At 41.9% G+C, this 14,678-nt stretch overlaps 1 protein-coding gene across 3 annotated transcripts in view; it reads left to right on the plus strand.

Moving 5' to 3' along the window:
* Window positions 1-14,678, plus strand: part of DIP2B (disco interacting protein 2 homolog B) — a 137,736-nt gene that overhangs the window by 38,979 nt on the left and 84,079 nt on the right. For all 3 annotated transcript variants that reach the window (XM_075061112.1, XM_075061110.1, XM_075061111.1), the window contains exon 2: window positions 7,937-8,008. In XM_075061112.1, coding sequence (XP_074917213.1) covers window positions 7,937-8,008 — 72 coding nt within the window. The remainder of the gene's footprint in view (window positions 1-7,936; window positions 8,009-14,678) is intronic.

The raw sequence follows: 14,678 nt of genomic DNA on the forward strand, positions 1-14,678 counted from the left end.
ATAGCTATTAAGTTTTTCTTTCAGTTTTCAGTTTAGTTTCGATTAGACTTGATTGGCATGACAAGCGCTATGCAAGTGTTGTCAAAGTGTAAGAAAAGATACATACCCACTTTTGCCAGACATCTGCGGGGTATCATTGATATTAATATAATTTTGATGAGAATATTTTTTTCTTGATTGTGTTCTTTTCCATATGATAAATATTGATTCCCGTAAACCTAACCCAAATGCCCACTGTTCCAAAATTATTATGCATAATTTTTATTCCGGCAATAATTTAAATTTATGTAGCCCCCTGTCATGCCAAATGCTGTGTTGTGGTGCTGTCAGCATCAGTGATGTCAACACACACAGTATTAGCAAGTCTCTTGCTGCAGAGTCAGCACAGCATTTATTTTTGAGGGCCCCACCATAATGGTTGTGGTTTTTAAAAATCTTGGATATTTAAAGAGTTGGATTTAACCCTCCCCCCAACTTTTAACACACACAGAATCCAGAGACTCCTCTCGTTAAATTTTAACTCCACCGTTGGTCTAAATTACTTATTTCCTTTTAGTTTATTACAGTTTATAATCAAGGTTTTTTAACTCTAGAACCATAAACCCTTGAATAAACTGGAACTTTCCTTCTATATTTACAGATAGGCTTTGCTCCAGGAAGGAAAGAGAACAAACTTTCTGAATTCAGATGCTTAGCTTGTGTTAGTGGTAGTGTATTAGACTTGGTGGAAAAACATTTTACTAGGGAGTCCTAGGTTGTTTAAATTTATGCCTGCCTAGAGGCACAATTTTAACAGATTAACACCTCTTTGGTTGTGATGGGAATGACTGAACTCTGAGACCAGCAAGGAGTATGGAGCAAAGTTCTTTCTCACTTTGACTAGGTTAGAGGCAACCCTTATGTATACAAGTAGACCCTGCTCACCCCGGTAATCCCATAATGGGGCAGTGCTTGTGAGTAAGTATTTGCAGGGTCATTTTGTTCTCCTGGAAAATGGAGGTTTTTAACTTTTTAAGAGAGAGCACTTATCTAGAGAGAGACCACCTGCAAATCTTCTCGCATCAGTAAATCACCAGCTGGTGAAACTACCTGTTTTAGGCAGGTGAAGGAACAATTTAGCATTTGTTCATTTGGGACTTACTGGCTAGCTGTTGGGGTGGAAAAATATAGTACAGCTTCCATACCTAACTATTTTATATAGTGTCTGTGCTACAGACCTTATGATGAAATACTTTGAAAGGTTTCATTTAAAACAAGAAAGTTGGCAGAGGGGGAAAGAAACTAAATGGGTGCATGAGCAAAGGGGGAGCAATGGTATCAAGATTTGGAATGACAGGGAATAGATAAGAGGGGGAAATGCAGAAAGAAGCTGCACAGGAGAATGCTGTTTCCCCAGCACTGGTGACAGTGCAGAGGGGAAAAGGTGTCTGAGACCCAATTCTGTAGGGCTGGCTGGAACAAGCCCACAAAACAGCTGCAAAAACAAGGAGGCCAATTTTGACTTGGCTGCTGAAATGTCTGGGGGTTCCTGAGGAGTTGAGATGAGGGGAAGGATGCAGTTGAGATTTTTTTGTGCATGTAAAGATGTCCAGCAGCATTCTGCACGTGGATGGAATGTGGAGACCGAAAACCCACGGCATAAGGGATTGACGACAGTGCATGGAAATCTAGGAGGACTAGTATTTTGTTCATGGTCTAGTATTGTGTTGTGCTTATAGAGCCTGGATCCATAACTCATTGGAGTGAATAGGAGTCTTTCTAGAGGTTTCAAGGTGCTTTGGATCAGGCCTATAGAGGGGAGGGGAGGAGAAATCCTGAAACAAACAAGGAAAGAACATTGTATATGTGAATCCAGGAATTGGTTGGTTGATTCTGCGGCTATGATTAGAGGCAAATGAAACGCTTACTGTAACTGATTTGTTATGGATGGTTTGCTTTCTCCTGGGAAGGAAGGAAGGACTTTTCCCATCAGAGATAGCATGTACTTTAGCACATGGAGGAAGCAAGGCTGTGGCCGACATAGAATATAAATAAATAGTAAGGGCTGTAATTGGGAGGAAGGCCAAACATATGCCTCAGCATTAAGGGTTATTGTTGAACTTGTTTCCTAGGGATGAATGAGCATTTTTAAAGCTAATTTGTTTGTACTTATTTTTGTAAATATGTCCTCCTCAGTCTGTCTTGTTCTTGTGCAGATGGGAAAAGGGGTGGGGTTATTGAGGGCACCTAGACAATGTGAAAGAACTCTATGCTGTAAAAGGTTCAAAGCTTTGAGTTATTACCAGTTCCCTTTGCATAAATCACCATCTTTCTGTGATGGAAGGGAACGTTCTTGAGATTGCAATCTTATTGTCTTGCTCTCTTCCTGTTGCTACAATTTATGACACATTCTGTGAGGAAATCCTTATTTATGTTCAGACCCAACTGTTTCCATTTCCTGCAGATCAGCAGAATGGGCAGGAGGGAAAAAGAACACTTCTGCATTTTATTATTGTATCTTCAGCTTTGAGTAGATGCAGATCCAGTTTGGATGTTTTAGGACTGAAGACAAGAGATTTCAGACAGTTTTAGGTAAACTGCTCCCATGTGATTTATCAAAGGGACTCTCACCCTGAGGACTAGTAACATCAATGCAGGCACAATTCTTGTGTGGTTACAATAATTAAATCATATTTCTATATCAAACCTCATGTTGTTTTTAGGCGCAGTTCTTAAGTGGATTTACAGACTTTGCTCAGCTTTACAGAATTATTTGGGTGGGAAGCAGATGCTGTTACAGGGCTTTGCCAAGCAGCAAAAGACCAGAAGTCCGAAGTGCAGACAATGCGATGTTTATTGGGGTTAGTTTTCAAGCAAGCATATTCCGAAGCCCTTCACACCAGTTGGGCTTATCTCTACGCTGCACCCCACTTCCTGGCTCTGACGCCGCAGAGCGTTTACCCTGCTCCGCCCCCTTCCCGGCTCTGACGCCGCAGAGTGTTTACTCCGTGCCGCCCCCTTTCCCTCTTCCCCCTAAACTAATATTCCAATTTCCGTTCCCCCCACTTCCTGTTTGACCCCAGTTTATATAGTAATATTCTCAGCTATTTGTCTGTAATTATCTAACCAATTATATCCCACTATTCTAATGAACTTAAACCTAGCAAAATTAATTATACAGCAGACAGAAACAATTAGAGAACCAGACAGATTAACAATAGAGAAGTGGGGGCCATAAAGATAAAAAAAAAAAAAAATACAGAAATGAGGGTTTCACAATCACTGATAATTTGACAGCATTAAGATCTGTTTCGTTATCTGGCGGTGATGGGCACAATCAGGACAGGATCATCTTCCTGACAGCCCAACAGCACCTTATTTTGGTGTGACTGGTTTGGGATGTGAGGATGAGCTAAAGGCCTTAGCCTAAGAACAAGGCCTCAAACTGTCACAGTGAGAGAAGGCCCAGACACAGGCAGACTGTGATTTTGATTCTTTGTTTTTATACCCCTTTAACTAGCTAAATGATAAACATACACTTAAGTTCTTAAAGTATAGGCTTTAGAGGCAGGCCTGAATATCTATATTCTAACAGATGCTTGTGGGTCTGTCACTCCCTATACGATGATGCTGAATCCTGTCTTGTTCTGAAAGACTCTTGAAAAGGATCTTGATCACCTGTAGTAAATTGGTTTTGCACCTTTTTTTTTTTTTTTTTTTTTTTTTAAGGCTTTAGCCCTGGTGTTGTGTCCAGATTCCTGTTTGGGTTGATGACATTCTGCCTCTCTCTATTCTCCTTGTAGCTTCAATTGCATACAGAATTGTTCTTCACTGCCTGTCCTCAACTCTTGTATAACGTTCCTGTGTGGTGTTAAACAGCTGCTGCATGCATGTATAGCTGAAGTGATTCCTGAAATATTCACTGTGGTATTCAGTGCCAGTCACCACAGAGTCTAGTTGCTGAAACCATGTGGTTTGAGTGCTGTGGGATGAACAGCTTAATAGAACTTCAATATCACTCCAATGCTTTTATTGTCTTTTCACTTGAAAGTTTTTTTAATAATTTATACATTTCTCAGATTCCTTAAAAGACTCACTCATGTTTCAAATCTACAAATTGTGATGTGATTATATTTGTTGTTATAATGATGTTTATGATGCGTGCAGGGGAACACACAGTTTTCTGTTTCAATCTGGTAAAACATGGCTCCCATTGTCATCTTCACTATTTTAAGGCAATGAACTAATTGCCGTCGCTCATGTTCAGCAGACAAAAGGATTTTCATAAAAAAAAAACCAAATAAACTGCAAACAAAAGAGCTAATTTTAGTGGTTTTTTTTTAAATAAAATCAAAATTTATTTAATTCCAGATATTTAAAGTAATTTCTTAAATATTTAATTTCCCCAGTATCTCTTTATTGATCCTTGGTTTGCCTGCATGGTGTCTGTTAGGGACACAAGCTGAAATGCTATTGGAATCTTTCTGCAGTATTTCTGAAAACTGCAAGATCAATCCAATGTCTTTCTGTTGCTTTCCCCTCTCTTCCCCAGGGAGCATCATTCCAGAGTGTGACATTAACCTTTATGCATGTACTGATACAGCAGCATTGAGTGTCGGTTGGATTTAAAATAAAAATATGTCTGGCTAGCAGCTCACTTCAGAAGGGCAAACACTGTTGCCACAGCCCAGAGGTGAGTGAAATGCAGCCCTGAGTTCTGGAAAATGGCCCCCAGCTATTCCCTGTCTCCAGAGTCACAGTCTGCTGAGATTCCTGGTGGCAGCAGGGAGTGCTCCATCAGTGAGGTTCCACTTGAGCTATGGCTGCACTAGGAGCTTACAGCAGCACAGCTGAGCCATGATAAGGTCTCTGGTGTAGACATGGCCTTAATCTCAGCTTCAAAAGACAAGGGAATGAGATTTTTCTTGGGGGATTTCTTTCCCTCTGGAGTACTGTCCCCAATGCTTAGATCTGCTTCTGGGGTCCTGGTCCGGAAGTCACACTAGGCATCATGGTTTTTGATCTTATAAGGGTATATGAAGAGGAAATCACTGAGATTTTCATTTCACTCCATTTGCCAGGGCACTTGGTGATTTAAAGTTCCCTGGTTGGAGACCTCGTAGTTACAGCAACACAGGACAAGGATAGTGTGTCTCGGCCTTATTTCTGCTACCTAAGTTTGATCAAGTTGGAACTTTCCCACTGTTTTAAACCAGCCTTGCAAGATCCTACACAGCTCTTCATTAGAGTTATTCTGTGAAGGGCAAGTAAAATAAAATCCTTCTCATGCTAGAGGTCAAGTTGATCTTGTAGCTGGGATAGCTCATTTTTGACAGTTTCTGCAGTGCTGGTTTAGATTTTTTTTTTGTGTATGTAAGTCTGTTCTCAGCGCTATCCCATCTTCAAATAACTATATAGGTCCTCCAGATTGGTTGGTAATTAAACTTGCAGTTGGTTAATGCTGATCCCTGTCTGTTACATCATGTTTTTCAGTAGCAGTTCCTACCCTCTTCACGTTTTTCTAGGGTGGTTTATTAACTGGAACTCTTACGTGTTTCAGTGAAGATGATGAGAATTCCACTGACTTGCTATAATGCAAGCATCCTTTCCTGCCCAGATTTTAACAAGAAATTTGATCATTACAAATTGCCAAGCCTTAAATCAGGAGAGTTGGTATCGGAATGTGTGCTGCTCCCTCCCCATAGTAATTCCTGTAATCTGCAGTTTCGTTACATGCAGTGTAAAACCACTAACACAGAGGATACCCATTAAATCTGGAAGAGAAAAAACACCCTATTGCCAAGTAGTGAATTACAAGCAAAAGCAAATGAGTTTTGCTTGGAGGGAAAAGATGAATGAGAGCCTCTTCAGTCTCGTTTCCACCCAGCAGATCCAGTAGGGGGGTCCCAAAGTCACACACAGGCTGGCCTCAAGAACTGTATAGATAAGAATCTCCTGGAAAACCGACAGTTGATCCCTTGTACTTGTGACTATCAGTTAACACAGTGCTATCAAAGTGCTTTGAATAGACCAGAATCCTGTAGCTGCATTTAAGAGAACACTGTTTGTCTCTGTGCTGCTGTTTCTGAAGGTGTAGTTTTGTTATACTAACATACCTTTTCCATGGGTTAATTTAACCAGCTCCATATTGCAGTCACTCTTATAAACTTGTACTTTGGTTGGCCTCTCAGTTTCATGAACATTTAAATTCTCTGTTGGTTGATTTGTTTGGACTTGTCAAGGCTTGGCTCAAATGCTATAAAAGAGAAGTTGAGATATAATTTATTTTGTGTGTGTGCATCAGGCAGCATAAAGCACTGTTTTCAGTGCTGGGGCTTGAATCCAGGTGCTTTAAAAAATTCACCTGGTATTGAGATTAACCCTCCAATGTAAATGAAGTGATCTCATTCCATTTCATAGTGAACAGGTGCCACAAAATCACCTTCCCAATTGATATTGATTGGTTCCTGGGGCAGAATTTCAGCAGAGAGGACAGGGCCACAGAGGCTGAACTTTTCATCACCTCTAAGGTGAGACCTTTCAAGTCAGAATGGAAGAACACTGTGGGAAAATGTTGGGAAACCTTGCAGTACCACTGCCTGTGCTATCCCTGTTCTAATGATAGTGTCTGATAATATGCTACTTTGCAACAACAAATCTCTGTAAAGAGAAAATGTTGTAAGTGGTCAGTGGTTTCTCGATATGATATAATGTAAATATTGGCCTTAGTTCTAGCTAGACTCCGTAGTACCAAAGAATTCTGTTTTTCTTCCTGCTGTGTGTTTGATCACTTCTAAACTTTTTGGTTCCTGAGAGAAGAGCTTACAAGTATGGGCCAAACTACAAAGAGGTTTGAAATGCTTCAGGGCTTTTTCGTTTTAATTTCTTCAAGCTTTCAGTCTCTTTTCTGCAGTTCAGATGTAATGCAAGAAATTAAAGTAAAAGACAGCAGCCAGATGGTACTTCTAGTGGGTCAGAGAGATGCATATTTTTAGAAAAAGGTTTCTTATTTCTTTGCTCTCGTAAGGTGCCTTCTCATTGTGAACCTTTAAGCACTTACGTAGTACAGCACCCTGAGAGGCAAGTAGTGGGTATTAATCCCATTAAATAGATAGGTACATAGAAACCCTATGCCTGTGTGAACTGCACTGGATATCAGTAAGTCAGGAGACACAATATAGAGTTGGTTTATAAGACCCTAAGTACTGAACTGTTGCCATTCACAATAAATGCTTGGTGATCTGCCCGTCCTTGCTGGGCAGTTCAGTCACCTGAGGTGGGTCTGTCTCTAAGTTTACTTTTGGATCAGGGTGAAGCATTTCGTTCTTGAATGGGCTGCTCATAGTCCATTGTCAGCTCTCTTTAGGGTCCACTGCAAGCCTCTCTTTCATTGGTTGGTTTATTATGACTAAGCTCTGTGTTCGCTATTGCTGTTCCCCCAATTCCCTTTAGCAGATGGGGACTGTTCCCTGTTGTTGGTGTCTGGTTGGTTGAGTTTGTCTTTGGTCCTTGTCCTGTGGTGTCTGAGCTAGTTGGTTTTCATTTTAGGTTTTTATAGTGTTGATATCCTGCTAAGACAGATGTTCTGATTCAAGCCAGCCCATTTTGAAGGGGTGTATATTGTACAGTTGCTTCCACAGGGAGAGGTGAAAGCCCCATTGTTCAGCAGAATTAAAAATTAAACCTGAGACCCATAGAAAAATGCACAGTAGGGAACATGGCTGAGGGTGCTGATCTAGCAGGGACCGAGTAGTCTGCTTCCATCTTTCGCTTCTGTGAGCAAATCATAACACTGTAGAACCTTGACAGATAACTTGATTCTTATAAGTCATTCCTGCTGCCCATATGGTGACACGTCACAAAGCCCATTATTGTGCGGCAGGGCCATGCAGCTAAAATCCTCTTGCAATAGAGCACCTGAAGGACACGATAACGTGACTTTCCTGTTTGATTTTAGGGGACATCACACAGAAGGGGTATGAGAAGAAAAGGGCAAAGCTGCTGGCTCCATACATCCCACAGACACATGGTAAGTACTGTCTCTCGGTCCAAATTAAGAGCTTTGATTTACTGCATCAGCCTTGTCATTAAAGGGGTTTTATAAAGTGAAGATGGAGGTTGAGGGCTTGGATCACTTACCTATCAACTCCAAATTGCCCTTGCCTCAGTTTAGTTTGCTTTAGCTATTTCACAATTCCGTTGTAGGGGGCCAGATGGCAGCAGTAGAGTCATAGGCAATAGAGCCTTTCACCTCTAGGTTGCTGGTCTATATCCAGGTCAGAAGTTCCTGAACGTTACCACCAGGTGGGTGGTTGGCCTATCTAAAATGTCAGGCGCCTCAGAGCTTTCCCACTTGGGCCATGTGATCTCATTTAAAAACAAAACACCAGCACAAGCAGCTCTTGCTGCCTCATCAGCTGAGAAGTCAAGGGCTTGAACAGGCTGCGAAGTCCAAGCTCTCCTCTGATTCTTAGTGTCCCTTTGGGGCAATGTGTAGGAAGCTTGCTGTGATGCTGCAGATATATACAGCACTTCGTCTCCATAGCTGTTAATCCAACACTTTCAGCAGCATAAGCTTCACAGCAAGTCCACTTTTCTGAATAGGAGCTGCACACCTTCCTGGTTTTCCCTTTGCTTGTATCAGTGGTGTATGCGTGCAGGCGGGTGGGGGCTCTTGCCTAAGAGAGCTAGAGCTACTTAGGAAGAGAGATGAAATGGCCCAGGCTAAGTTTGAGAGCTAAAAAACCTACTGTGGAAATGCTGGAAGGGCATCTTGTCTACCTCAGAAGCAGAATGGATACTGGCTCGCTTGGAGGATGGCTCTTATGGGAAACTGATCTTCAGAGTTCAAGGCCAAGCCAGTGAGTTATGAAACGTGGGATTCCTTTTTAGAACATACAGGGCCAAATTTAACAGATAAGCCTCAGACTTGCAGCTGGACCCTTTACACTCACGTGGAGTCCCGCTATTGTCCATGAGGTTCTGTGTCAGTGCTAGGTTCTGCCTGTGTAGATGGCATCTGGGCCATAATTAGCACATTAGTATCTGAGCATGCCACATCTGTGCTGTTGAGCACCACAGAAACACTCACTCATATGCTCTTGCTGCTTCACCAGACTAGGCCATGGGTTTCCAGCTTCATCTGCTTTTATGATCTGAGATGGTTGTTGTTTTCAAGTGAAGTAAAACATTATTTGGAGAAAAAAGGAAGCTTCCAAATGCAGAAGCTTTCATGAGGCCTTTGTCAAAAGGCAGACTATAAAGAACTGTCTTGCAATTGTTTAAGTGCTAAGTTAATTTGGCAGTTCATAAGTCCTGCCGTACAAATACTCTCCGAAGCCATTCCTTATGTTTGCTATAGAGGCATTAATATCTTCATAATTGGCCTTGGTACCTTATTCACCAAACTTGCTGAATTCATTTGTCATTTTTCAGAGGGGTAGCTGTGTTAGTCTGGATCTGTAAAAGCAGCAGAGAATCCTGTGGCACCTTATAGACTAACAGACGTTTTGGAGCGTGAGCTTTCGTGGGTGAATACCCACTTCGTCAGACACAGGCTTACGCTCCAAAACGTCTGTTAGTCTATAAGGTGCCACAGGATTCTCTGCTGATTTGTCATTTTGTTTACATTCATTTTCTTTTATTCAAAGCTCCGTACAGTGGGGCTGGCTATGAACGTAGGATAATTAGAGATGGATAATTGTAAACTCCTCTCTAGGGCAAGGCCTAGAGCACCTCCGATAATAGCAGGATACTTGGGCAAAAATAATTGCACTATTGATACACTGAGAAGTCTTGAACTATTAAAAAAAATCAAATAAAGCTTCTGGGTTTTTGCAGTTGATCAAGAGTGAATCACTATGACAGGCAGAGAGCTCCATGACTTAACTGTTACTGTAATTGACTGATACTGAACTAATGCCCAAAAGGGTAGGGGTTACAGGGCACTGCTTTGAGCAGATTGTGAATGCCCATAATGGCATTGATTCTTTTCACTTCAGGTGGTATTCACCTGGAGCTCAAATCAAAAGAATTGTCATTGTCATGTGTATCATCTATTTGTATAGAATCTGCTATCTCTTGGTTAGAGTTCTTACCTTTTCTTTGTTCGTACATCAATAGCTCAGATATGCTCTCATCTGAAGGTCTGCTCGCCAGTAGTAGTCACTGGAGTGACTTACTGCTGCAGTAAATATTGAAATACAAAGGCTATGGAAATGGACCCTGTGTGCTATTACCAACCTAATACATTTGACGCGAGCAATATAAGCAAAAATCCTATTTTGGCCTTACATTTTGAAACTGTCATAGGCTGCTGAGGGTCCTGACTAGACAGCTCTTTGATAGAAATTTCTCTTAGTTTTGATGAGGTGACAGTCAACTCTTATCATTATTGTATTAATGAAGAAATACAGAACAGTATGTTTGGGTTTAACCCAGACTAATCCTTATAAGCAGGGATCCATCGAGCAGATCTTGCAGGCTCTATTGACTCAAGGCCTATTTTGGTGAAATCTTTGGCCCTGAGGAAGTTGGGATATGTGGGCTCCTTTCATGCCTTCAAGCTACTTCTCTTCACAGATTTGCTCTTGGCTTGGATTTCAGTGTGGGGCAACCAGGACCAATAGCAGTAATTCCGTAAGCAGCTCTATATGCATTGATGTGGCCCTTTGCCCCTTGTGCCTGTCACTTTACATGCATGTTTATTTTGGAAAATGTTTAATTAGGGGGAAAAATGGCTGGAGATACTGTGCATGGTCCTGCTGCACTAATTGACGTGCTTCTCAAGGCAGGGGAGCGAGTGAGAGCATTGGGAGAAATTAGGGCCAGATACCATGTCGCTAATTAAGGTGGAATTCACTACTGCCATTCTGACAGTCTTGTGGGTCTTTATGGGCCCAGTCCAGCAGTCCCGACTCTGGCAAATCTCTCATTGACTTCAGTGAGAGTTACACATGCATAAGCAATGCAGGATCAGTCTCTTAGTTTAAAAGGGTCTGATGTTTTTCCCCTGTGATGGCATGGAGAGAATTGATTTTTTCGTCTGTAGAAGAAAATTGTAACAACCCTCAGCACTTAATTAATGCATTACATTCTTAAAGCACTTTTCAAATGTTAACTAATGCTCAGGCACATCACTCTGTAAGATGTTATCCCCATTTCACAGATGTGGGGGAAGCTGAGGCACAGAGATACAGGGATGCACTGTAGCAAGTCAGTATCAGAATTTGGGAGATCCTTTCTCCTATCCTTGTGCCCAGTCCACTATTCCACTCTGCCTCTGTGAGTTGCCTCCCTGTTTGAGGTAGAACAACAACGTTAGTCCTTTGAGAAACTCATTTTCCTAGTGTAACATCCATTTTTGCAAAAATTAATATACTGGCACTATGATCCTGGACTTACTCGCTGCTCTGCATTGGCTGACAGCTGCTAGGTAGGCTATGCAGAATCTTATTGTAACAGACGTCACAGTTCAAACATATTAAAGGCTTGTCCACATGGGGCAATTTGAGAAAGGTAAGGCAGATCAAATAAAGTTATGAAGTCACCTTTAGTAGGATTGGCCTTAGCTTTTCTGAGTGTGCCTGTGTAGACATGACTCCAGAAATGCTACTTGTGAATGTTAAGGTGAATGCTGCATGGACCAAAATAGAGAGAAGGGGGACAGCTTCAATTCATATTTATACCACAGCCTGTGACTTGAAAAGGAACAGCTAGCCTGAGCCACAAACAGTCCTGTGAAATGAAAAGGGGCCTAACTTCTTTGTGGGTGTAGAGCTGACGCTTGGACCTCCCATTGCTGAGGCAGAGCTGAGCCTTCAGTGGAGGCTGAATGCTTTTGTAGGACATTTTAAAAGTACACTGCAGCTATGATAAACGTGCACCGTAGGAGATAAGAGAACGACTGCGTCTTTCAGTTCTCCTTCCATTTGTGGAGATGAGCATCCACCAGAAGGCTCCAAGCCCACTGCGTGAGCCTTGTTTGGCTTGATTTGGCCTTCGCCTTTATAGGAGCTTGCTATTCGCTTGGATTGCTTATGTCTCATTGGGGTTAATCACCTCCTACTTGGTAGATGCTGGAAAGGGAAAGGTTATCACTGATGTCATTTGCGAAATGTGCACTCTTGCAGGAAGGGTAAAAAAGGCAGTTCAGATAAGGGATGTTGAAAATTCTCTTAGAATAGGAAGCACATGTTCACTTGAGGGTAGAATGAACACAGCTGAATTTAGGTTGGCATAGTGATAAGAAATTGGGGCCTAGTGGGGTGTGTCCTGATGCCCATTATTCTGGATGGGGTCAAGTGAGATGCACTGTCAGAAATGCAAGGGACACAAGAAAAACTGGTGTGATACCATAGTAATCTGTATGTTGGAAAGTCCTCTTCTGCTGGGAGGATAACTGGAAGTCTTTGGATCCACGTGATGACCCAGTGATATTGGATTTATTTCCATTAGTGGGTGACATGGATTTCTAAATACACATAAGCATGGCAAATTCATTACATGGCTTAATGGGGTTTTCCTCTAGTATTATCCCTGTCAGTTGCAATGTTTTGCAGAGCTCTTTAATAAACATGGTTATTGTTAGCATTAGGAGACCTGTAGATCACACACGTAGCACCTCATGCATCACTTGACTTTGAGTCTCATTGTGGCCTAGGATATATTTGCCTCCTTGTTTGACTTAATGAGCTGCTGTCCTCCTCAGATTGCTGCAAACCTGGCAAAGCATTTACAGCTCTTTGGCTCAGGGAGTGCAAATGCAGGAAAACCTTGTTGCCAAAATTAGCAACTCTTGCAGCCAGCCACACTGTTGGCGGACTTTCGTGTTTTCTTGCTATTTGAGATGATTTATTATGTAATCAGTTCCTAAAGCTAAGACAAAAGAATCCTCTCCTTATGTATAAAGGAAACGATATTCACCCAAGTCCTGATTTACTGTCAGAACCTTTGTCTGCTTCGGGTAGAGTTCTTACCCCCTCCTCACGTTAATAAGAAACTATATTATTGGGAATTGTCATGTAGACTTAGGTTAAGCATGCATTAAAGGCTTGCAAATCTTTCATTGGCAGTCTGTTTGGGGAACAAGGAATTCTGCAAACAAAACAGATGTCTGAATCTATCACAATTTTTGTCACCTCATGTTTCAAAATAATTCTTGTGCTGTACCGCCCCTGAGCGTTATTCTTTATTTTGGACTTCTCTCCCTTCCCCTTGCAGCATATGCATGTGCTTTTCCTTTAGGACTCTGACTCAATCCCATATTTCTGCAGCATCTCTTAGTGAGAGAGAACATGGAGTGCATATTAGTTTGCATGCAGTTAACATTCCTTGAATTGCCTCCTAGTCCTTGTATCACATAAAAGTCTGAAAGTTAATGAACTAGTCCAGAATATTCCTTGTGAAAATTGCTGTAGGATTGGGTATGCAGGAGTAACATTTAATGAACATATATCCTGTTATTTTATGGCCATGGATTATAGAGTTTTTATATTTTTGGTTTGTGTGTTTGCCAAATTAGGAGCAAGGCAGAGTTTATCAGTATTCTCAAATGCAAAACAGAAAGCAAAAAATAATTGCTCTATTTGATCGATATTTTAAAATGCAAACTACTTTGTTTCAGGAGGAAAATAATCTTTGACTGTTCTGCACAAAGGCTTTACTTTGTCACTTTCTGAAGTATACAAGAACATAGTCAAATTACACTGAGTGCAGCTGACACTAACCACCTGTAGGTAAACAGCAAACAAATGAGGAAAGCCCTTATTATGGGCCCAGTGCTAAAAGGATTTACATGAGTGACTGTAGAAGGCCCTCAGTACTTCAGAATCTGAGGCGTCTGGGAAGAATAATGTAATGGTGAGCACACTGGTTTGGAGGGGTCAGAAAGCATATGAACGGAGTCTTGAGTGAGCTAAAATATCCACCCCTTCCTCCCTCTTTAGCAAAGAGAGACTTAGCTTTCCATTGCCCACCATTACAAGGATCACCACTAGCTAGGCACAGAAAAGGCCAGTTAGAAATCAGTCTCCGCCAGCTGCCAGGGCAGGACATGGTATCCTGCTCGAGGCAGTATTATTAATAATGAGCATGGGAGGGGTGCTCTGTGCGCAGGATGTAGGCAGACACAGTTCCTGCCCCAAAGAGCTTTGCCCCAGATACACAGACAAGGTGAGATGGAATGGGACACAAAGATGGCACTCCCCTAGTATCCTTTTATGCCTATAGTGATGACAACTTTTGCTGGTCTTTGCTTTTTGTATGCCTTATGGAAGAAGTAAGTCTCCCAGAGGATTATGAATGGAGAGTAGGATAAGGCGGATGTTCAACATATAGGTTAGAATGGAGAAAGGCCAAAATTTTATGTCCAGTGAGTTTTTAGTCTTCCAGCTATGGAGGGGAAGGAGCAAGAATTAGACTGTACCTGATGCTGCGTGTCTGCTACTGAAAAAGGGCTCACACCCTGCGATTCAGGAAATGGTGCCCAAACTGACCTGCAGACCCCTCATACAGACATTTGCTTTTCACACTGTTTTTATAGGTTTATAGCTGGACAGTGTGATACAGCATGGCCAGAGGGCAGCATAAGAGTGTTAGCAGGGGGCCTTATTCCCTGCCAAGGGAGGAAGGTTTGCTTTAGCTTAACTAGAACAGCTGTGGCCAACTAGAGCACCAGACTCCACTTAGAGCACCTGACT

Source organism: Chelonoidis abingdonii, chromosome 26 (assembly GCF_003597395.2).
Source record: "Chelonoidis abingdonii isolate Lonesome George chromosome 26, CheloAbing_2.0, whole genome shotgun sequence".
NCBI classification, from domain to species: Eukaryota; Metazoa; Chordata; order Testudines; family Testudinidae; genus Chelonoidis; species Chelonoidis abingdonii.